The sequence below is a fragment of the Microtus oregoni genome, unplaced genomic scaffold, assembly GCF_018167655.1.
Source record: "Microtus oregoni isolate MIOR12 unplaced genomic scaffold, Mior012 000000F_ref0000247, whole genome shotgun sequence".
Taxonomy (NCBI): Eukaryota; Metazoa; Chordata; class Mammalia; order Rodentia; family Cricetidae; genus Microtus; species Microtus oregoni.
The window spans coordinates 1632685-1656021 of NW_024543059.1; the positions used below are offsets into that span (position 1 = coordinate 1632685).

General features: G+C 48.0%; 1 protein-coding gene across 3 annotated transcripts in view; it reads left to right on the forward strand.

Moving 5' to 3' along the window:
• LOC121451518 (UV radiation resistance-associated protein) overlaps positions 1-23337 on the forward strand; it is a 213600-nt gene that overhangs the window by 185591 nt on the left and 4672 nt on the right. For all 3 annotated transcript variants that reach the window (XM_041657127.1, XM_041657107.1, XM_041657116.1), the window contains one exon: positions 8090-8181. In XM_041657127.1, coding sequence (XP_041513061.1) covers positions 8090-8181 — 92 coding nt within the window. The remainder of the gene's footprint in view (positions 1-8089; positions 8182-23337) is intronic.

Genomic DNA, 23337 nt, shown 5'->3' on the forward strand with positions numbered 1-23337 from the left:
ATGATAATATTTTCATTTTTCTATTCATTCTATCTTTCTTCCTGTGGATGATCCCCAGTAAGTATAAGATAGTGTTTATTGAGATCAACAAGATCTGTTGTAACTGGATTAGATAGAAGTGGTGTTGAACAGGGCTCCTAACTGGAAGGTATTAAGATAAACCAGTGGGGTCATAGGTGTTCAGCGGGGCAGCTCATGGAAATGCAGGTGGGCCAGAGGAAACACAGTGACAAACAAGCACTCAAAATAAAAAATGCTCACTACTAGTCAGCAGGGACACTGCCGCACAGTCTCTTGGGTAGGTTATTTATTTAGGGCCGGAGACTGAGCCTAGGACCTTGCGCGTGCTAGGGAAGTACCCTGCACTTTGCACTGGCTTCTCCCAGCCCCAGAATTGCCAAAAGTCTTCACACTGACAGTGTCAGCTGCAGACAGTGAGCAAAGCCACCCAAGCAATAATGCTCTGACGCAAAGAATGTAACATTGTTGACTTCTTTCAGAAACTTGGGTATCTTTAAAAGGAATTTAACCCTATATCTGCCCTTGGAATAGCAATTCCACTCCCAGATACTGTCACAAGGAAGACAAAACTGTAAATCCAATTGAAAACTGTATCCAAATATTTAAAGCACTTTTTAAAAATAATTTATTTAACTTTATTTTATGTGCATTGGTATAAAGGTATTATATCCCCTGGAACTGGAGTTACAGACAGTTGTGAGCTGCCATGTGGGTGCTGGGAATTGAATCCAGGTCCTCTGAAAGAACTGCCAGTGCTCTTAACCCACTGAGCCATCTCTCCAGCCCCCTTAAAGCACTTACTTAATATGCAAAACAGAGAGACAACTAAGTAGCCATCAGCTGGTGTAGAGAAGGAAGCAGTTGGGGGCACAGCCATCCAGTCGATCGCTGGAAACTGAAAACATAAACTCCTCCCACGGACAACAGCCTGTGTGGATCTCAGTCATAATGAGAGAGGTGAACACTAAAGGCTGCATTTACTACTACTACTATTATTATTATTATTCCCTGTGACTGTCCTGCAACATCCTGGAAAATGGTTTCTGTTATAATCTAATGCAATTTTGATCTAATATGCAGTTCCAAATGCTGCCAGATTGCACCAACAAGAGGCAGGAATGCTGAGTTGGATCTGATTGGGTCAGAGATCAAGGTAGAACAGGTCATGAGTGAAATCGGTGTGTGCCGTCTGTCAGCACTGGGGCAGAGTAAAGGCTGGGCCCGCTGGACTGCGCGGGCAGGCACACCCATGGATTCTGCACGGTTCTGGCTACCCTTTATTAGTGCACGGCCTTCCTTTGAAGGGGATTAATTAAACTGCTTACAGCTGCTCCCACATGTGTGTGTTGCTTGTCCACTCCATGTTAATTGCTGGTCCTCATAAGTTGGCTGCCTGCCAGTGATGGAGACTCGGCTTGTTGTGGGGTCCTCTGGCCATGACATGGCGGTGGCCATCTTAAGATCAGAGCAGCTCTGATTAACCCACAGGAGACATATAGGGTCCACAGGCACCCCTCAGAGAGTGGGGGAGGGCTTATGAGGTTACACAGGGCTAGGTCACTAGGCGCACTTGAGGTCCTCCCCTCTCTAAGGATGGAAAAATAGCAAAGCATTGCGGTGCCAAGAAACAAGCCTGCAGTTAGAACCCAGAGGCTTGGCCTCACCCTGCCCTGGGGTCTGCTGGGACCTCTCCTCCCTCGGGGTGACGGAAGCAGGTGGGGAGGTGTTTTCAATACCGTTGGGCTCTCATATTAATCCATGTTCTGAGGGCCGTTGACCGTGTGTGTGCCTTGGAGAGTGTCTGGAGCTCTGTGGAGCTGTTAAACTGGATGCTGAGGCTTCAGAACTCGGGGTGGCAGGCCTAGCCTTGTCCAGTGTTTACATTACAGCCCATCTATCCTGGACAAGACTGGCATGTGTTTATAGATAGGCTTGGGAAAGTATTTAGGTTGTTCTTGCGACCAGAGGCTCATAATCAAGTTTTTATGCTTTTCCTTGGAGATGTATGTTGTCAAGACTCACTCTAAGAAACAGTGTGGTTGCTCATGCCAAGAACTCTCAAAGTAGCCTTTCCACATCTCTGAATGAGTCTTGGTTTCTTCGAGAAAGGCAGTTTTGGACATGGTAGTGCCCTTTTTTAAAGCTCATAATCTAGCTCTTTTCAAGTCAGTGGGACCCTAGTTTTTCATCCTGAATTGAAATATTAGGAACCAATCCTGCAGAGATTTTTAACTACATGAGCCAGAACTCTGAAGCTAAGTCTTTGATGCATATGTACATTTTTAATTTCTCCCTTTTCAGTTCCTGCAGACCAGTTCTCTTTGTAGTCATGTTCACTGTAATCCCATCACGAAAGTGTTGATGTCTTAGTAACCTTTATTGAAGCCACATATTAATCCACATTCCCTCACGGTAACAGACGGTTTGTATCAAACATCATGCAGCTCTGTTCAGACTCCATATGGAACTAATAAGCCACGCAATAAGTGGCCTTGTGTGGATGAGTGTACTTTGGGGTATTTGTGTGTGTGTGTACACACAAGTTGTCTAAAGTGAACGTCTCTTCTGCCAAAACCTAAATGACAAAATGGTTCCTAAACCCCCAGAGTCTTTCTTGACCTCGGAAAATTGTGTTTAAAAATTAAAACTCAAATTGAGCACTTGGATGTGAAAACCGACGTCCCCACTCAACCGGACACTCACTGATAGAGACTCTTGCTCTGTCTTCCAAGTCCGTCTCTGGACCTGCTGCTGAGGCTGCCCTCACCACGCTGTGCAAACCAGTTCACCCCAAGCCCCATGAGCTCTAACATCGAGGTCAACTGCCTCACTTGGTAAAACTCACAGCCACCGGATGGGCCTTGGGATGAGACAGCGTACTTTATTTGGGGAGAAGAAAACGGTTCCTGGAATTTGGCACGGCTGTAGTTGGTGTTGCGGTCCAAATGTACCCTTTGCTCCAGTTTCTGGTGCTCCTAGACAGTGCTGTATTAATTCACCCAGAGAGACCGCACCATCGCTGTCTACTTCCCATCTACTTTATTATCTGCATGCGCCTTTTTATCCTCATTGCCCACCACTGAATTGCAGAGCAGTTTAATTGGTTCTGTGGAGTGTCCTAGACCAATCCAAGGAAATTGAACTTCAGATTAATTGAAACCAAAATTTCATTTATGAACTGCCTAGCCTCTGGGTGGTGGTACAGGAAGAGGCTGCTGCAAAAGGTGTTTATTTCAGAGCTGAATTTGAGGTGGTTAGACCCAAAGCAATATTTTTTTTTTTTGGCCTGGATCCCTTGTCCTTCCCCTCCCCAGTAGGAAGAGAGGTGGAAGTATCTGGGTGCAGGGGGCGATGGTGGTCAGTGATGGTGGCCTTTGGAGCTGAGGCAAGGAGAGGAAACAGGAATGGAGCGTTTTGGTGGCTTGGCCTCCTGATCTCTCCCTTGAACTGCTGGTTCTCCAGTGCCTACCCTGTAAGGCAGGCTCCATTCTCTGTAATCAGATTGTGTGTAATCGGGGTTCTCTAGGTCCTCTCTCTCCCTCCACACACACACGCACATGCGCACACGCACACACACGGAATTTATTAGATTTGCTTTACAGGCTGTGGTCCTGCTAGTTCAGCAATGGCTCCCTCCCAACAGAATCTAAGAATTGAATAGCTGTTTGGCCCAAGAGACTGGATGTCTCAGATGGGCTTCAGTATATGTCAGAAGGCTCTAATACCATAGAAGAAATGAATTTATCAGCGAGAGTGAGGTGGAGCCCAGATTTAAGGTGGATCTTCCAGCTTCAAATGCTCCAAGCAAGAAAAATCCCTTACAGGTGTAGCCAACAGCTCGGGTTTTAGTACCAGATAAAGTAGACACCCAAGAACTGTCCATGCTCATCAGTCTCCATGGCAGGCCAGAAGGATGCTGTTGGTCCTCTTTGTTCCATTACCTGCTGGAGGGCTTACATGGTAAGGAGGGTTCTGTCTAAGTGTGTGGTTCCAAAGACGGCTCGCCCACTGGGCGCCAGGTGTGCTGATGAGTGAGGGGCTGAACCAGACATCCGGAGCTTAGTAAGCCCAGGTCTTTCTCCGTGCCTGTCTTTCCAACTTTGCCCTTTTCTCTTTCCTTTCCTTTCCTCTCATGTTTTGACAGTACCTTACCAGGGTGACTTGTTAAAGAACATGAAATTTTAAAAGCTTGGAACTGTTTGACCAGCTCGACCCGGGAGGAAGTTTGCACAGAGCCACGCTGGGGCTGTCACTGGGGGGCCTGACCCCCCCACATCACGTGTCAGTCGTCCCATTCCCGTGTTATTATCATGAAGCTATTAACACGTGTGCTTCCACCACTGCCTCTCCAGCCAGAGTCAAAATTAGCATTTGAAATACGAGCTTAATACTTAAGATTTTGCCCTTTGATGGGAAGTAACGCATTTCTTCCTTTGCCAATTCCCTTCTAATTAGTTAAGTAATAAGCTCTTACTGAGCGGGTTTTAAGCCCAGCCTAGTGGTAGGTGCAGTGGTGATCAAACAGAAAGAGTGTGCATGCATATTAATGATAGTAAGACTGTTTGCTTGAGTACTTGCCTGGGCCGGACACTGGCTTTGACCCACTGCATGCTTTGAGGCAAGAAACATCCCCACTTTATACGGAAGAAAACTGAAACTCCAACAAGTGAACTGGCTGACCAGAAGACACACCTGGGGGTCGGGGGAATGGACTCAATGGATGGACGTGGTGTGCTTCGTCAGATGGGGAAAGAGTTAATTAAGGTTTCTTCACAGTGTGAGTATGTATTGATAGGTACACTCACAAATTCAGCAAGCAGGGAAAAAAATGGCAGCTTATTTATTTCAAACAAGCAACGAGAAAGGAACTGAGCATTATTTGTGGAAGCATAGTAAGTTCAGCATGTAGCTTTGGAGCCTGTCCTGGAAATCAATCTGTAGACCAGGCTGGCCTCGAACTCACAGAGATCCATGTGCCTCTGCCTCCCGAGTGCTGGGATTAAAGGTGTGCACCACCACCACCCGCTCAACATTTGATTTAAGAATAGTGGGATGCTGAAATCAAGTGCGGTGGCAATGCCTATAATCAAACACATGGGAGGTGGGAGCAGGAAATTCGGGGATTCAAGGCCAGCCTTGACTACATAGATTGTTTCAGGCCAACTGGGCTACATAAGACCTTGTTTCCAAAAATAATAAAAATGATACTGACTGTACTGAAGACAGTAAGAGGAAAGCATGTGGGGTGGGTGGAGAGTTGAGTTCCCGGTGCAGTGAGAGTGGGTAAGATTGTGTGAACGAGAAGTGGCTGAGTTCTCATCGTCCACAGATGGAACATGGTGGGTGCTGCTGAAGATGCGGTTTAGGAAGGAGCAGCTGGAAGCAGTTGTTCCCAGAGAGCAGGCGCTGGTATTGACTCATGGCAAACTTGTGGTGCTTCAAGTTTCCAAGGCCGTCCCTGGAGAGCAGGCATTGGTATTGGCTCATGGTGACTGTGGTGCTTTAGGTTTCTGAGGTCCTCCCAGCATTTTATTATTAAACCCTGAATTTAAACAGAAACTGTAAACAGAGACTGCACTTTTGTCTTCCTGCCACCCGGACCCGAATAATCACACAGAGACTGTATCAATTATAACACTGGTTGGCCAGTGGCTCGGGTGTATTCCTAGCCAGCTCTTACATCTCAAGTTAACCCATCTCTATTAATCTATGTATCGCATTGAGGCTGTGGCTTACCGGCGATGCTCTGGCATCTTTCTCCTTCAATGACTACTTGGCGTCTCCCTGACTCCACCTTCTTCCCTCCTGCTTGGATTTTCTGCTGTGCTATATTCTGCCCTGCCATAGCCCAAAGCAGCTTCTTTATTAACCAATGGTAATAAAAACATATTCACAGCATTATGAGGGGAATCCCCATCAGAAATACATATGATAGGAACATTTTTTTTCTTGAGACAGGGTCTCATGTACCCGAGGCTAATCCTAAACTCTATATATAGCCTAAGATGACCCTCAGCTTCTTTCTGGTCCTCCTGCATCAGCCTCCTGAGCACTGGAATCACAGGCCTCTGCCTCCACACCCAGTTTATGTGGTGCTGGGAACGAACCCAAGGCTTTGCTTATGCAAGGAGAGCCCTCAACTGTCAGAACCACAGCACAAACAGTCTCCTTTCGTTCTCTCTGCTGAGAACTGAGCACGAGCGTGGCGGGTGGAACCCAGAGCTGTAATCAGAAGGCCGTGCGGAGCAGCTGAGAGGCCAGGTGCCTTTGTCAGCCTCGGTTTCTTCATTTACAGGGCTGGGAAGGCAGTCCAGTCTTCTCCCCGAGCCCTGCTAGCTCACAGTCCAGTCTTCTCCCCAAACCCTGCTATCTCACTCGGTAGTGCAACAGAACAAATGGTTAAGGCCTCACTGGAGGCTCATTCCCTCTCTCACTCTCTCTCTCTCTCTCTCTCTCTTGAAATCATACCTTACAGAGAAACTTTCACTGTGGTCTCAAACAACTCAACCCCTGCCTTCCACAGCTGACTGTGTGCTGGCCCAGAGACACAGTTTCCTGCTAGTCCACATGGACTTTTTTTTTAATATTTAATATTTTTCAGTATGAATCACAGGTGAAATTTTTATGCCATGTGTAAACAATTTCACTTTTTATTGAAACAATGAATTCCAGAATGTCATATTGGGATATCAGCCATTTTGCTTTTATCAATGTATGGAAAAAATGCTTTTATATTAATATAAGGAATGATGTCATTTAATATGGAGTAGATCTTATAATTCAAGGCTAGCAAATCTCAGGAGGTGATTTGGGTCACCAAACTAAGTTTGAAAGGGAGAGAATATTTTCCTGTGGCCTCTCAAGAGCTGTTACCAATTTTCTCCCCAGCCGTCAGAGCAGATGGAACAGAAAGGCTTGTGAAAAACAGGCCCAGACTAGTGTTGTCTGCCCTGATGAACCAGTGGTCTGGAGAAATTTACCACTAGCTTAAATAATAGCTAAGGCACCTTCCAGCTCTCACACCGTAGGCGTCTGCCTCCCGACTTGACGTGTGTTCATTCAGAACATCCTAGAAGCTCACCTGTGTTTTGTGATCCTCCCTTTATCGTCTCAGTCCCAGAGAGTAAACTCCAAAAAATCAAATGAGTGCTAGATGCTTGTGTGTTCAATTAATCTTTTTGGTAACAAAGTCTTACTTAACTCTTAAATTCACTTTATTTTTCATTCTTTTATCTTTGGATAAAACTAAGGATAAAACTCAGCAGCCCCCCCCCATTCACACACAAGACACAGTGAATGCTATAGAGAAACCCAGAGCCCCTGTGAAAATGACATAAGTACATGTGATTTAAAATCTCTGAGGGGCCGGAGAGGGGCTCAGTGGGAAGAGTATGGAGTGCCCTAGCAGAGACCAGGGTTGGATTCCCAGCACCGCGTCTGGTGGCTCCCTAACTACTCCAGCTCCAGAGGACCCTAGCGCCTCTCCTAGCTTCCTTGGGCATATACTTATGCACGCAAACATACACACAGACACACCACATATACACAGAGCTGCAGGCGGTTCTGTGCAAACATACACACAGGCATACCACATATACACAGAACTGCAGGTTCTGTGCAAACATACACAGAGACTCACCACATATACACAGAGCTGCAGGTTCTGTGCTTAGCAGCGCTTACTGCTCTCACAGAAGACCCAGGTTCAGTTTCTGATGCCTCCATGGTGGCCCACAACCTCCTGTAACTCCAGTTCCAAAAGATCCTACACGCTCTTCTGGCCTCTGGGCTCTGGGCCATGTGTGGTGCACACACATAGGCAACACAGTCATACACATAAAATAAAAAAAAAAAAAGTAAATCTCTTCTAGCTTAAATACTCCTGGTGAGGTGTGTGCATGGCGTTAGGAAAACTCACAGAGGTCTGGGAATGGAAAAGACCAGACCAAGACTCAGGTTGGCCACGTGTTCAAGTTGAAGGTGCACGTGAAGAACCATGCTGTCCCTCTGTGCAGCTGAGACGGCCGTCGTACACTTAAATTAAAATGCTGTTCTCCTCCTGTTGCAGCTGAGATACCAGCATGGCCTGGGGACTCCAGACTTGAGGCAAACCCTTCCTAACCTGAAAAACTTCATGGAGCACGGACTCATGGTCAGGTGGTGAGTATCTCTGTCTGACGCCCACATGGCTCTGCGCCTGCCTGCTGAGCTTTCTTCTGCAGTGAGACACCTGAGGAAGAGAACAGGCAGCCGTGTCCGCTTGTAACCTAAGCTCCACTCTGACTCAGGCAGCAGAGCACCCTCTGGGGGAGAGGCAAAGCAATAAGGGAAGTCAGCTGGGATTAATGAGGCCTTCAGATGAGCATCAGGACCAGTGGCTAGAATTAGAATCTGAGCCCAAGGATGCTACTAAAATGTGCCTTTGTCACTGCGTGCTGGCCCACAAGGGCAGGCTGTCGCGTAAAGTCTCAGCATTAAAGTGGCCTGAGTCGATGGAAACTGGGCTCGTGCATTTGGGGATCCTGAAGCTTGTGTCCTGGAACAGCAGGTGATACCTGACCAGATCCTGTCAGTGGAACTCAGGCCCCAAGGTGACACTGGCTGGTCTCCTAGAAGGAACTCTGGCTGAACCAGATGTTCTTGTACAGTGCGTGGATTTAGAGTCTGGCATCTCTGAAACTTGATTTCCTCATTGTTGACCCTTGCCCACTCATCTCACCGGTTTGCTGCGAGGATGGCGTAAGGCGTGAGATGGAAAGCGTAGTACTGACTTCATCTCTCCTGGGCCGTGAAGATGGGCCTTGAGGGTAACGGGAGAATAGCATCTCTGGCTGATCTCTGGCCTTTGTTCTTGTCCCGTGTTTTTCAAAACAGAGTTTCTCTATAGCTTTGTTTTGTTTTTTGTTTTTTTGTTTTGTTTTGTTTTGTTTTTTGTAACTTTGTAACCCTAACCCATAACCATAACCCTAACTATCTCTTGTAGACCAGGCTGGCCTCGAACTCACAGAGATCCACCTGCCTCTGCCTCCCGAGTGCTGGGATTAAAGGTGTGCACCACCACTGCCTGGCTAGACTTCTTTCTTTAAGAGGAAGTCATCTTGGACAAGTGCTCAGCTGATGAAAGAATTCTACTCCGAATATGAAAATGGCCATCAAAGCTTGATGCTGACCCCAGTGCCCAAATACGGGGAAAGGATCAAGGTTTAATCAATACAATACAATAGCAATACCTGTGGTGACAAAAGTGCCTGCACATGTCTGTGTGTCCCTGCCTCCTCAGGGGGGTCGTGTGGTGCTCCATCTCTGCCTGCACATGTCTGTGTGTCCCTGCCTCCTCAGGGGGGTCGTGTGGTGCTCCATCTCTGCCTTCAGGACATATAATTGAGGTGATACCTAACCCAAGTGTTGGTCACCTACAACAGCAGGGAAGCAGCCACAGCCCTACCTGATTCTTCACCAGAAGTGTCAGCTCCTTCCTTACCTGGATCCCTTAGAGCAGGGGCTCTTCCTCCTGTAGCCCCACCACTCCTGGGTTCCCAGCCGTCCGCTTCCACACCGCCTGTTCTGCCTCTGTTTCACTTCTCTCCAGAGACCCATACCTCCTCAATTATTATGAGATGTAATTGCTGTGCATCTGCTTGTGGCTTGAGGATGCACAAGAAACGGCACCCTCTTCTCCCTTGACATTTGGAACCATTTGAGAGAGAGGATACAAGAGACAGGCTAATGCAATCAGAATGTCAGTTTTATTACTGATAAAGCCTCTTGGAAAAAGTGGCTTTAGATCTGTAATAAAAAGGGTTTGCAAAGACATCATTCAAACTTAAGCTTACCCTGAGCATTGGATCAGAGGAAGCCCTTAGCACACTGCAGAGAGCCGTCAGTTTACTCCCCGGCAGGACCCAGGGAATGCTGAGCCAAGATTACGCGGATTCTGATCCTAAATCACCCACAGACGGATTCTACAGTGAGAGAGTGTGAGTGAGGGGACCATACAACGCCAGGCCCAACTCAGAATCTTGACGTAGAATTTTGATTGAGTCCTGTAGTTGCTTAATGATACTGAGCCTTATTAATTGTAAAGATGGTATCTCATGCCGGTGTGAAGGCTCACGCCTGTAATTCCAGTTCTCAAGAGATGGCGGCAGGCCAGGATTTAGTTCAAAGTTGTCCTTAATGAGCTTGAGGTCAGCCCGAATAAATGCTATCTTAAATGCTATTTTTTAAAAAAGACAAATTTTTGTTCAAAACAAAGAAGAAAGGAAAAGAAGAAAACCTCCTTGTCTGACTTCAGTTGTCACATAGACGTGATGAGGTCGTAACAACCTCGCAGAATAGAATGGTGACCTTTCTCTCCCCTTCAGTTCACGTGGGATAGGGCTCATCCATGTTTCAACCATCTGACAGAAATAAGCAAGAGCCCGGTGGGTTCTGTTCACTGAGGGAGTACCGGTTTGATATCTCTAACGATTGCGGGACTGTGTTTTACCGTGTTTATGTTCAGTTCCTCCTAAACTCTGTCTGACTCCATCTTCTATCTTTGCACCAACCTTCCCTGTATCCAGCGAGGGGCCTGCTGAGCTCTGTCCCGCAGGTCACTGTCCTGGGTTAACCTGTTGGGCATGCGCGCGGCCCCCGACTTTGCTGCGACCCCTGCCTTCCTGGCAGGAGTGCATCCCTTTCTCTCCCAGCTTCCCTCCATCAGATGCCCCAGCTCCTCTGCCTGACGTGTCTTGCTGATGGCCCTGGTTGTCCCATTTACTTCCATCCTGTGCAGAATGCACCATCCCTGCTCCTCAAAAGGAACCGTTTTCATAACCACAACAGTTTCACTGTGGAGAACAGACCACTCAGCTACAGTGCACATCCATTTTAAGACCAGAAAACACTAGACAATAAGAGAGTTTGTGCCTTTTTATTGTTGTTGTTGTTTTTTTTAGACAGGATCTCTCTGTGTAGCCCTGGCTGTCCTGGAATTTACTCTGCAGACCACACGGGCCTCGAACTCAGAGATCCACCTGCTCTGCCTCCCCAGTGCTGGGATTAAAGGCGTGCGCCACCATTGCCCAGCTTCAGAGCTCATGCTTTTAAGGAAAAAAAATACATTAGAAACAAAAGCTGGAAGAAATCTTTATCACCATCCCAGCATAGAAGCGGATCACTGAGCTCAGAGCCAGCCTGGTCTGCAGAGAAACTCTGTCTCAGAAAACAGAGGGGGAGGGGAAGAGGGAGCGGGCAAACTTTGGGCCTTCTGGGATACCTGCAGGCCATCTACCTGAAATACTTCTGTCAGTCCCTCCTCTTGCTGCTTGGCCGTCCTTCCCCGCTTGCAATACTGTCTTTTCAGTGGCTCTCAGTTCTGAGACAGAGAAATTAAATGACTGTGAGAGCCATTGACCCCTGAACCTAGAGCAGTAAAAGACATGGTGCCCGTCGGGCCGGCCAGGCCAGCGCGTTAGCATGGTAACGGCCACTCTCTGGTTCCCTCATGAAGAATGCGCCGCCGCTATTCTCAAAAAGTGAATGCTTCCTCGGAGTTCCAAGTCCAGACCACCACAGGAGGCCAGGCTCTGCAACCTAAACAAAGCCAGAACCAGCTGGTTCAGCCTCTGTAGACTGGGGGCTCCCCCACCCGACCCCCAGCTCATGCTCCTCGGGGCAAAGGCCAAACAAACTCAGCCCCCTTGGGGAGTCCTAGGGGAGACTGGGCATCATTTAGGAAAGGAAACATCCCCGGGGAAGCGTCCAAGTTACAGGGCAGCTTGTTTTGTTTGTGAGGAAAGGGCAGTGATGAAGGCTTTCTTAATGAGGTGACTTTTCCCTGTCTATTACAGAATTCTGAATGGTTACTTGTTAGTGTTTGGGACTGCCTGACCAGTTCTGACGTGAGCCCTTTCATCCTCACGCACACAGCTGCACGGACATGGTTCTCACTGGGTTTGGACTCCCAAATACTTTGGTTAAAGTCACTGGTGCCGTAGATACCATCCGTGTTTCCTTTCAACTCCTTTTCTACTGACTCCGAAGTGGTCCAGGACTCAAGTTGATGGACACAGTCAGCACTGCCTCGAGGGCTGAGTTTGGTCAGGGAGGAATGTGCCCACCAGCTGCTGGTGGCTTACCCAGCACTGAGCTGCAGAGATGCCTGCGGTCAGGGCCCTGTATATATATTTCCATGGCCCTCCACCCGTCTCAGCCGACATAACACACACCACACATGTCTGCCCACACCGGTTCACTTTAACCAGCTCCTGCCACCCAGAACAGCCCACCCCTGCCCTGTCCAGATGCTCCAGCAGATGGAGGTGGCGCTCCACCGGGCATGGCCGATGTGGGGCAAGGGTCACCAAATCTCATCTGAAGGGCTTGTGAGCAGTATGGCGCTGGTGTCTTCATCCGTCTTGCCTGTGGGTCAGCCTGGCACAAAGCAGTGAATGTAAGGCCACATCTGTCCTCTTCATGGGACCCACACCCACAGCTGCGTTCTCGCCACGTACTAATCAAGATGAGGAAACAGGAACAGAAAGTAAACAGTCAAAAATAAAGGTGTAAGATGCTCTAAGGAAGGGACTAAGTTGCCTGACCTGGCAGGAACTCCTTCACTGGCTGCTCTGAGGATCGTGGACCTTCCGTGGGGAGCTAGCATTGCTAGGCCTAGAACACAGAAGGACTAGGGTGTGGAAGGCATGGTCTAAGCCACTGTGATGCAGTTCAGCTGGAAGAGCTTCGGCTTTTCCTGAGCATGTACTAAATAATACCTCTGCCTTCAGTCTCTGAACAAGACTGGGGGTGGCAGGACCCGGCTGATGCTGGTACCGTCGGGATTTCAGCACAGGTGCGCCTAGCCTGCCGCCTGACTTAGCAGTTATCGTCATGGCCGCTGTTTTTTTTTTTTTAAAGATTTATTTATTATGTATACAACATTCCTTCCATGTTTGCTTGCATGCCAGAAGAGGGCACCAGATCTCATTATAGATGGCTGTGAGCCACCACGTGGTTGCTGGGAATTGAACTCAAGACCTCTGGAAGAGCAGTCAGTGCTCTTAACCTTTGAGCCATCTCTCCAGCCCATGGCCGCTGTTTTTAAGGGCTGTTCATTCTTTGCTGTAGGTGTTTTGTTTTTCCTAAAGTTCATGTTCATCTTACAAACAGGTGTGCATGTAGTTCTTGTGTTAATGGCTTACTCTCTTGAACACCAATGGTATAGAAGTATTCACTATCTCCCTCTCACGTTCCCCAGGCCTCTCCAAGGCCTTTCTGTAGGCTCGAGAGATGCACCCCACAATGTTTGCCCACACTCATTTCTATCTTCTTACTGACTTTTTAAAACCCTCTTACCTGAAAATCTTTCTGTGCGTATTTATGCCTGAACAGCCCTAAGAGAGAATGAGGACAAGAATAAGATCACGACTCCACAACCCGGAGAACAGACTCAGAAACACGAGTGACTTGTTAGGGTCACATGACAGTCAGTGATGACACAGAACAGTCCTTGTCATGTACCACGATGCCCCATGCTTGCTAGTGTCTGCTCTGTGCTTCCCCCACCCTCTCCAGCCCCCGACACCGTGTCACCATTGTTTGGACACCCGTTAGCTTCCCGAGAGTATCTCCCTAAAGGATACACCCCAGCAGGGGCCAATCCAGAGTCTCTTCTAGAAAGATACAGGGCAAAGCAGGCAGTGTTCTGGTGGAAGCTGACCCAGGCACCTCGTAAAGCTTTGCCAAAACTGTGGGAATTCTAACCCCGAAATCCAAGCATCCAGTCCTGTTCTGTAGTTAGGAAGCGGGAGGAGGCGCAGGGTGCGGACTCGGGTGCACTCACCTGTAGCCTTCATCTCGTGAGCGCTGTGCTTCTTTAGACAGAAATGTGGTCTCGGCCGTCTGTCCTGCTTTATTCAAGGAAATTCTTACTCTAAATTTTTCCTGCTCATAAAGCGTAAGTTCTCTGTCGTCTCCATGCAACACAGTGTGATACAACAGAGAGAACCCAGCTCAAGGGCCAGAAAATGCGGGTGTCAGTTTCTGCTGTATCACTTTAATTTCATAAACATTTTTAAGAATGAGTTATTTCTAATGGCATTAATAGCACCAGCCCTGCTTCCCCAGCATAGGTGTGTGGAGCCAATGAACTATGTCTACCAAAGGGGTTATAAGCCAAAAAGAACTATAGAAAACAGTAAGTCGGGCTAGAGAGATGGCTTAACAGTTAAGAGCACTCGTTTCTGTATCAGGGGATCCAAGTTCGGTTCCCAGCACCCACACTGGGCAGCTCACAACGGCCTGTCGGCTCCAGCTCCAGGAGACTGGCACCCACCTTTGGCTGTAGGTGCTGCACTCACTCACAAACACATAAATAAAATCTTAGGAATGGAGTGGCTAAGCAGTGGTGGTGCATACCTTTAATCCCAGCACCTGGGAGGCAAAGGCAGGTGGATCTCTGTGAATTTGAGGCCACTCTGAACTGCACAGCAATCCCAGGACAGTCAGGGCTACATAGAGAAACCCTGTCTGGAAGAAAACAAAACAAAAGAAGCAACAATGGAGTAAGTAGATTCCATTGCGTTTGACAATTCACCAAGTATCTCCTGTTCAAGAGATGAAGGCAATTTAAAAACAGTTTGTACTGCCTGGGCCTGGTTCACATCAGTTTGGCTTTGAATCTAAAGCAGCTGAGACAAATTAAATGTCTTGAAGGCCATGCCCTGCAGGACATTCTCACTCAGCCTTCACTGACTGTGGCTTGACTCGGGGCCTGACATTAACGGTAGAGGCCTCTTTCCTTTACTGATGACTTTCCACATCTTTGCTGTCTTGCTCCCCATCCTCCACGATCCTCATCCTCCCTGATCCTCATCCTCCCTGCTCCCCATCCTCCCTGATCCTTTTTATCCACTCTTCCTTTCCTTTTTCCCCCAGGGGTGGTAGTCTACTCTTGAACTAGCAGCAATCCTCCTGCCTCTGCCTCCCATGTGCTGCTATCTTGCTTTCCTTTGCATGTGTAGAAAATCGAGAGCTCGGCTGCTTTAATTAGAAGTAATAGGGAAAAGATGGTTACCTAGGGACTTTAGCACGTGGGTGCCTGCTCTCAGGAGGTCTGGTGTGGCCCAGCCTGTCCTTAAACTCTTGATCTCCTGCCTCACCCCTCTCCAGGTGCTGGGGTGACAAGTTTGCACTACCAGGCTGACTTTAGGTTTGGCACACTTAGGAAAAGATATTTTGGTAAATAAATTGTTTACTGTGTGAGTGCAGTAAGCAAGCAATGCACTTTGAATCACATCGATGCAACAGTCGTAGGAATGTTTAAAAGTCTCATTATTTCTACAAACCCGTCTCCCCTCATCCCTTCCCTTAGTCATGCTTATCCCAAATTCAGAACTGGACTCTGGCAGGTGACCTCCGAGGAACACATAAAACACAGCTAGCTGATGATAGTCTTTAAATTTAGATCAAATGACATTGTCTTTGAAGTCTCAAGAGTACTACTTAAGTGTCACGTGGGCTTGCTTTTGAGAGTGTGTCTCTGGGCTAGCATCCTAACACAAAGAGCGGGACCTGGCTGAAAGTGAATGGAAAAGAAAGTTTTACTGGAGTTATTTACTCAGAAGGAGCCTTGACGGGCCATCCCTGTCTCTAGACGGGAACACACAAGGTATACGGGCATCTGTGGAACTTTAAAAGACCTTGGGGGACAGGCTCCTTCCATAACTCATTCCAGAGTTTAAACACCCTCACTTCAGGAAATTCTTCCCTATATTTAACTTACAGCCCCCCTCCTGTGGCTAACACCCACTTCCGCTTTCTTCTGTCTTGGGTCGGGATGGAGAACAGCTGTCTGACATCCTTTGTGCTCAGACAGAGTCTTCGCTCGCCGGCCGCTTTCTCCTCCACCCACGAGCTGAACCAGACTGAAGATGTTCTGTCTAATTTCTCTTTCCTCCTTTGATTATCAAGCAATATCTACTCAATAAAACCTAATTAGAAGCTATAAAAAGTAGCCAGGAAAGACAGAGATGAAGACACTGCGGTGGCAGCCAGTCTTCCCGGCCCCGTGTCAGGACTTGGTCCGTCCTTTTTCTGGCCCCTGTGTCGGGACTTGGTCCATCCATTTCCCAGCCCCCGTGTCAGGACTTGGTCCGTCCGTAGCTTGAGTGACAAATGCACGCGTCCTCTGGCAGCCACATTTTAGCAGGGAGAAAGGAAACGGGTAAGTTAATATTTAATGTATTTGATTTAATGCAAATAAAATCCAGATTAGCTAAAATAATACAACATATCCTCATTAGAGTTATTTTTAAAAGATTTACATGTGTGTGTGCCTGAACATTCATATGTGCACCACATGTTCAGGTTCCTATGGAAGCCAGAAGAGGGCGCTAGATCCCCAGAGCTGGAGTTGCAGGCAATTCTAAGCCACAGGAACCAAAGGCAAGAGCAACAAGCGCTCTTAACCCCTGAGCCATCAGTCCAGCCCCTTAGATAGATTAAAAATAAGATTTTACCTTGTTTTTCTTCACAAGAAGCCTTCTAAGTCTAGCATGCTTACACTTGCCGTATCTCAGATCAACCCAGGAGTATTGAAAGTCCCAGGTACAAGTCACTCAGTACAGTGAGAAATCGCAGAGAAGAAGATTGGAGTTCAGGAAACTGGATGCTAGGTCCCTTACATAAGGCCTGGCTCCTCGGCTGGGATGCACACAGACAGCATGTCACCCTTCCTTTCTTTCTAGCCCCCCCCCACACACACATGCGCACGCATACATGCACACATGACTATATTCATGTTCTCACACACATGCGCACGCATACACGCACACATGACTATATTCATGTTCTCGTTCTCATGTCTGCTTCCTTCCCTTCTCTCCCTGAGTAACATCCTCCCAGGTGCCTCCTCTATCAAAGCTCCCAGCCAGCTTCCTTCTTATGAAAATGTGCATGGCACACACTGTGGTGGTGTGGTTATTCTCTTCTTTGCAGAAAACTTGGTAACAATAGGAACCTGCCGCCGGGGTGTGGTCAGGAGATGGTTCTGATGGGTGTGGCTAGAGAGGAGGTGGCACTTGAGTTGGGTTTTGGAGGGTGGTTGTGCTCAGGTGAGTGGGGAGAAAATTCGCAGAAAAGCCAATTTAAAGGTCGCTGCATTTCAGGCCTCCTCTTCTAACACGTGCTAACAAGGACGGGCAGGTGGCCGTCTCCAGAGCTCATAATTACAGGATATTTCAGAAAGGCTTAGTGCTAAGCTCTTTGCTGACCCAAGCCAACATTGACCACTGATCTTTAATCCGTGGATTTAAGCTCAGCTTAGAATGCAATTCCAAGACTGTCAACTTCAGGGCTTCTGTAAAGACCATTCTCTATGCCGCTTGTTCAGTGATTCTCCAGTTAGCGGGTCCTTGTTGGCTGATCCAATACCAGATGCTGTCACTACCCCAGGAACTCGTCCACCGTCTCCCAACACCCCTGGGATCCAGGCAGATGATATTCTCACTACTTAAAATGGGGAAGTTGAGGGTCTGTGGGCGAACTCACTTAAGGAGTGATGGCCCAACCTTCAAAACCAAGGTGGGTTAGAGCCCAGCTTTAACCCTCACCTAGCACAGCCTCTCGCTGTGTTCACCATACCGTGTGCACCACACGGGATCGTCCATCTGCTGCTCCAGAAAAGGGATCCTGTCATTACTGTCCACTGCGTCTGCTCATCCTGCAGACTGCACCCCTGCTGGCATCTGTAGGCTCTTCCTCTTCACCTGGGTCCTAAAACCTAGAGTGCAGAGCTTGCCTTCCCCACACGAGGCCCTGGGTTTGGTCCCCGGTACACCCAAAACAAAAGAATGAGAAACCAGAGTTCTGCTCCCAAAGGTGAAGACTGGGCCCCCTTTTGTCTCACCTTGTTCTTGTAGACATCCGCTGCAGGCTTACTCCAGTGGCCTCCGTCTTCTCTCAGGAGGCACCCTGGGTCCTTCCTGCTTTCCAACTGCAGCTGCAGAGCACATTTTCCCAGATCTGTCACCTGTAACTATAGCCCCAGGAGATCTGGTGCTGTCTTCTGCCTCTGAGGGCCCAAGGCATACACATGGTGCACGGGCATGCATGTACGTACACACAAATACATATACACACACATGCATATGCACATTGGCCTGGCCTACAGCTGGTGAAGAACTCTACTCGTCCTGGAGACCTTGGCCTTTTTTGGGGTCATTTCTCTGTCACAAACTCTTAGCCTGTGTTCACACCCACATGGTACATGTCTGAGGTTTTGCATTTGTGTCTTGGGTTCCATGCATGGCTAGCCCCATAAGAGCAGCAAGTGTGGCTTCCTCTGCTGTTAGATCCCAAGCCTAGTGCTTTGCCTGTGTGTGGAGATGCACGGTGTTTACTGGCGGGGAGTAAATGAACCGTCCGGCTGCGAAGCATGTGTCACACCCCTTTAGTAGTGCGGAAGACCCCATGGGACAGACTCCTCCAGTCCTCCGTCTGCTGTGGAGCAGTGATTCACTGGGGGGCAACTGTGACTCAGGGGGTTCTGCCCAAGTGGTGGTAGATCCATCTGGTTTTCTCTTAAAGTAACATGCAGCTGAATCCCATGGTTACTTTGTGTCAGAGTTTATTAGTAACTTGATGGTAGCTCAGCGCTAGAATATCTTTCAAAGACTTCATCTCACAGTTTCTGTCACTGGCCTCAGGAGCCTCATGCTTCCTTTAGCTTCTTTCCAAGCCTGGTTTTAAATTCTGAGAACACTCTGGGGCCAGGGCTTTAATTTCCCTGCTGGCTTCTTCTGTGACGAGTTCTGTGAGATTGTTGTTCCCCTGGCTTCCCTGGCGAGTGGTAGAGGGTTTTCCCCTCCTCGTTTTCAGTATAAACAGCTTACTATTCCCAGGTCCCAAGTGCTGTCCAGACACTGCACGGGGTCCCCAGCTGTCATTCCTGAACCTCTTCCCATGTTCTCTTGTAGGACGTTACTTGCACGCCACATAAGTGACATCAAGATGGGCCGTGTCTGTTTCTACAGAACCATTTTGTAGTCCCCCATGTCCGCTGCCCGACTGAGATTTCAGTGTGTTATTAATGTGTCCTAATTTCCTAATGTGAACGCTGATGGATGATGGAGCTGGCTTGACCCGTCCAGGACCTCCCCGTGGCCCCATGGATCATCTCTTTGTTTTCCCCAGCCCAGGAGTTCAGCTTTGAGGAGGAGCTTGGGCAGGAGGCTCTGATCTACACTGGGGCTCCTCCCAGTACACCCTGGAGCCTGGTGGCCTCTTGCTGTTTGCCTGTGGGACTCTGTCTTCTCCGGGTGCATCACTGCTCAGTTGAAGCCTTCTGAGGCTCCTTGTTCAGCTCCACCTTTTTACACTGTTTGCTTATTTTCGTCAGACTTTGGCAGGAATCCGTCCACATGGGGCCCAGGGGAACGGTGGCCCCGGGCACACATTTCAGCCCGTGCTTTGGGCCCAAGAGTGTTTCTATTTTTATTTTGTTTGGAGTTTTTTGTTAACATCAGGGCAAAGATTAAGCACTTACTTATCTGGTAATGGTGAGAGGCCCTTAGATCCCTCGCCTGTGGCCAGGAGACCCTGCTTAATACTGTTAACCCCACTCTCTCCTGGGAGATAAGATCTAGCTGTTAAATTTGGCTTCCACTTGATCAGAGAGAGGGAAAGGGGAAAGATAAATCCCACCGCTGGCTAAATTTTGAAAAGAGAATAGTAGTCTAATTTATGGAGGTTGTTTTGTTTTGTTTTAAACTAACTTTATGTCATAATTTCTTAGCTGCCAAAAGACGTAATCCTACCTCAGCTTCGCCTTGGCAACCTGCTTTTGGCGCTGAGCACAGCCCCGTCACTGCTCTGCGTTATTTTAGCAGTAATCTTTAAGAAGGTGAGAAACGATTATTGCTTTTTAGCACAGTTGACATGATATTGGCGCAGAGCGGTGCCTGGAGCTTCAAACAGCCTGATGGCCAAACACCAACCTAAACACCGCTAGGTAGAGCCATGAGGTCAGGCCTGCGAGGGAGAAAAAGAAGAGTGTTATCTAAAAGCACCCCCCCTCTTTCTCCTCTCCTCCCCTCCATTCCCCTCTCCTTCCCTCCCTTTGTCCCCTCCCCTCCTTTCTCTCTCTCTCTCTCTCTCTCTCTCTCTCTCCTCTCTCTCTGTATCCCTATTCCTCTGAGTTGTAGCTGTAGATTTTGGCTGGGATCCTGACGATCAGGATTTAGTGTTTTGACCAGCTGTGATCTGATAATGTCCCTCAGAGGAGACATTTGCAGAGACGGGAAAACTTACCTGCGGCTGAGAGCTGCGCCCTCCCCCACTACTCCACAGCGAGAGCCCCCACACCCACCCCTCAGCCTGCTCTGACAGATAAACATCACTTGGTGAATCTGAAAGGGAATGGGAGGAACTATGTTCAAATGAAACCGGCCCAGCTTCTTGGACTCTCTCGATGTGACAGCTTTTCAGGGTTTTCTCCCCCACCGCGTTCTGTACTGCTTCTGCACGTGATTGGTGTGAGGGTGCCTGGCGGTGCATGGAGCTCTAGGAAGAAAAGACAGACATGAGCAGGCTCCCCTGAGTCTCACTCCTCTTCGGGGAAGCAGAGCAAACGCAGTCACTTCGGTAGCTGCAGAAATTTTAAGGTCCTGGGAGCCAATACGGACAGGCTTTGGTAAAGCTCAGATTTCTACCCTGTGACCTTGGTCCAGTTCCTAATCTCCTTCCTGTAACCTTCTTAAGTCTATGGGGGGGGGGGGAGGGAATGCTCTCTGCTTTTGTGACATTGTATCGAGATGTTGGATTATGTCAGGCGTACCACACAGCCCTTCACTAGCTTTATGAGTTAACGGTTTCAGAACCACTGTTTAGCCCTAGCCTGGAACTCACTGATAACGGCCCAGGCTCAGGGGCTGTCCTCCTGCAAAGAGTGCATGCCCAGGGGTGTCAGAGCTCTGGATCTGGGTACCGTGACTGTGAATCACCCACTCAGAGCTGAATTCCCCAAGCCTCTGGGAGGGCCCTCTCTCCAGCCCCTAGTAGTGGTGTTTTGAGGCAGGATCTCATGTCAGTATACAGTTGAGGGTGACCTTAACTCTTGATCCTCCTGCCTCCACCTTCCAAATGCTGGGATTACATGTTTGTGCCGTCATAGCCAGTTGCTCACTGCTATAACTGTTTTCCTGAAGGACCACACTGAGAAGTGTCACAGTGTTACAGGTAGATGCTGAGAATCGCTTCCTGGGCTAATGCTTCCTACCAGAGACCGGGTGAGGGGAAAAGGTGGCGGGACAAGGACAATAGATCCAAACTCCCAAAGGAGTTTCACAGGCTGTATCACCACAGGGAGGCCATGGGCAGGCTACTAAACTGCTGGCCACCATCTTCTTGATTTAGGTCATGGAAACAGGTCTCCTTTTTACAAAAATCTCTCCATGAGCTAATACATGGAGAAAAAACTATGCTTCAGGGGTTCAGGGACAATTGGAATGTAGACCTCAGAGGTTTCTGGGTCGTTCTTATGGTCCATACGCAGTTGGTAGATCATCTGAATAGGGCATTTTAAGCATTTCTGTTTTATTCAAAGGTTTCCTTGCCCCATACTTCAAGAGGGAAGAAACTGCTCATCCCTAGCAGGCAAATTTCATTCCTTGATTCAGTACTTCTCGAACTGTCTTACCTTTGCCTGGATGCCTTGTTTCACTGGTTTTTGTTTTGTTTTTGTTGGGAGTTTCTTGAGACAGAGTATCAAATTTGCTGTGTAGCCTGATCCTTCTGCCTCCACCTCCCAAGGGCTGGGTGACAGGCACGCACTACCACCCCCAGCTTTGCCAAGGATTTTAAGTATGTTACTTTATTTAGTCTTAAGCAAGGTCAGATGATCTATCATGCAAAGGAAAAAACTGCCCCGGTCATGTAACTAATAAATGGGGAACTTGTAACTCCAAATAAAGGGATAATCAAGCCAGACTGGGAGTGGAGTTCAGGCCTTTGAATGTCTTTTCTCCAGAGAAGTCTTTAGGTAGAACTGCAAAGAGCAGGGATGCTGACTGGGTAGATGAAGGTTCCTGGAATCAGATAGACAGCAACCACCCTCACCTAGAAAGCGGTAGAATCCAAACCTAACCCAGCTGTCCTCTTTGACCTTTCAACTCCAAGCCACTTGGCCTCTTGCCCTGCTGATGCTTGACCTTTGAAGTCCTTTCTGTCAAACAGCAAGTGTTTGCTGTTAGGTCATTTAGCTGCCCATGATGTAATTGGGTTGTTGAGAAGTATCTCTCTCTCTCTCTCTCCACTAAACAATGTCCAATAAATCTGCAGTTAGGATAGCTTGGAGCTGTTGTGGGGTTTTGTTTTGTTTTAAATAAATTCTTTATAACTGTAACCTTAAACCCTAGATACAATGTTTCCAGTCTGAACCTATAGCAAGCTAGAAGATTCACTTTCTCAGGGCTCGGGACTAAAGAGAAGCAATAGACTCCGGCAGCCTGAACTTTGGCCTCTGCCCCCAGTAAGGAACACACACACACACAGGCCCCTGAGCAGGGGCTGGATGTCAGGGAAAGCTACCATGTTTCCTCTACCTCCCTTCCTCCCTTCCATTGGCAACACTGCAGGTTGAACCTAGGGCTTCACTCAAGTTGAACCTGAATATTCCCATCACTGAACTGTATCCTCAAGCCACGTGGTGGTGGTGGTCGTGGTGGTGGTGGTGGTGGTGGTGATGGTGGGTGGGTGTGTGTGTGTGCGAGAGAGAGAGAGAGAGAGAGAGAGAGAGAGAGAGAGAGAGAGAGTGTTTAAGTGTAGAAATTCTTTTTTAAACACAGCTCATATAATTTACAACTTTCACTTGAGAAGCAAATCGTCAATAGCATTTGAAAATTGGTTCCAATTAGTAAACGTGAATTTCAGCCTCTTCAGTCAGATGAAGTTATCATGAAGCAAGGCTATACACAGACAAAAGGAACCTTTAGTAAAACCTTCAGACCTGAGCATCAGTATTGTTAGTCGATCATTGGCCTTTCTGTTCCTTGACATTTTTGCTTGTATGTATTTACTAGGCAGGTTTCCTAGGTTGACTGCCCACCCCCCACCCTGTGAATCTCAGAATCGAGCTCAGATCATTGGTCTACGAGATAACCAACAGCTGTTGGTTTCCTAACAGTAAAAGTTTAGAAACATCCTGAAAATGAGGGAATAATTAAATAAATTACATTTCATTCATTAAAGCAGCCTTTTAAGATGCTGCTCGCCCAGAGGTTTTAATAACACATGACAACAGGAAACAGAATTATGCATATACCACAAAATTGTGGT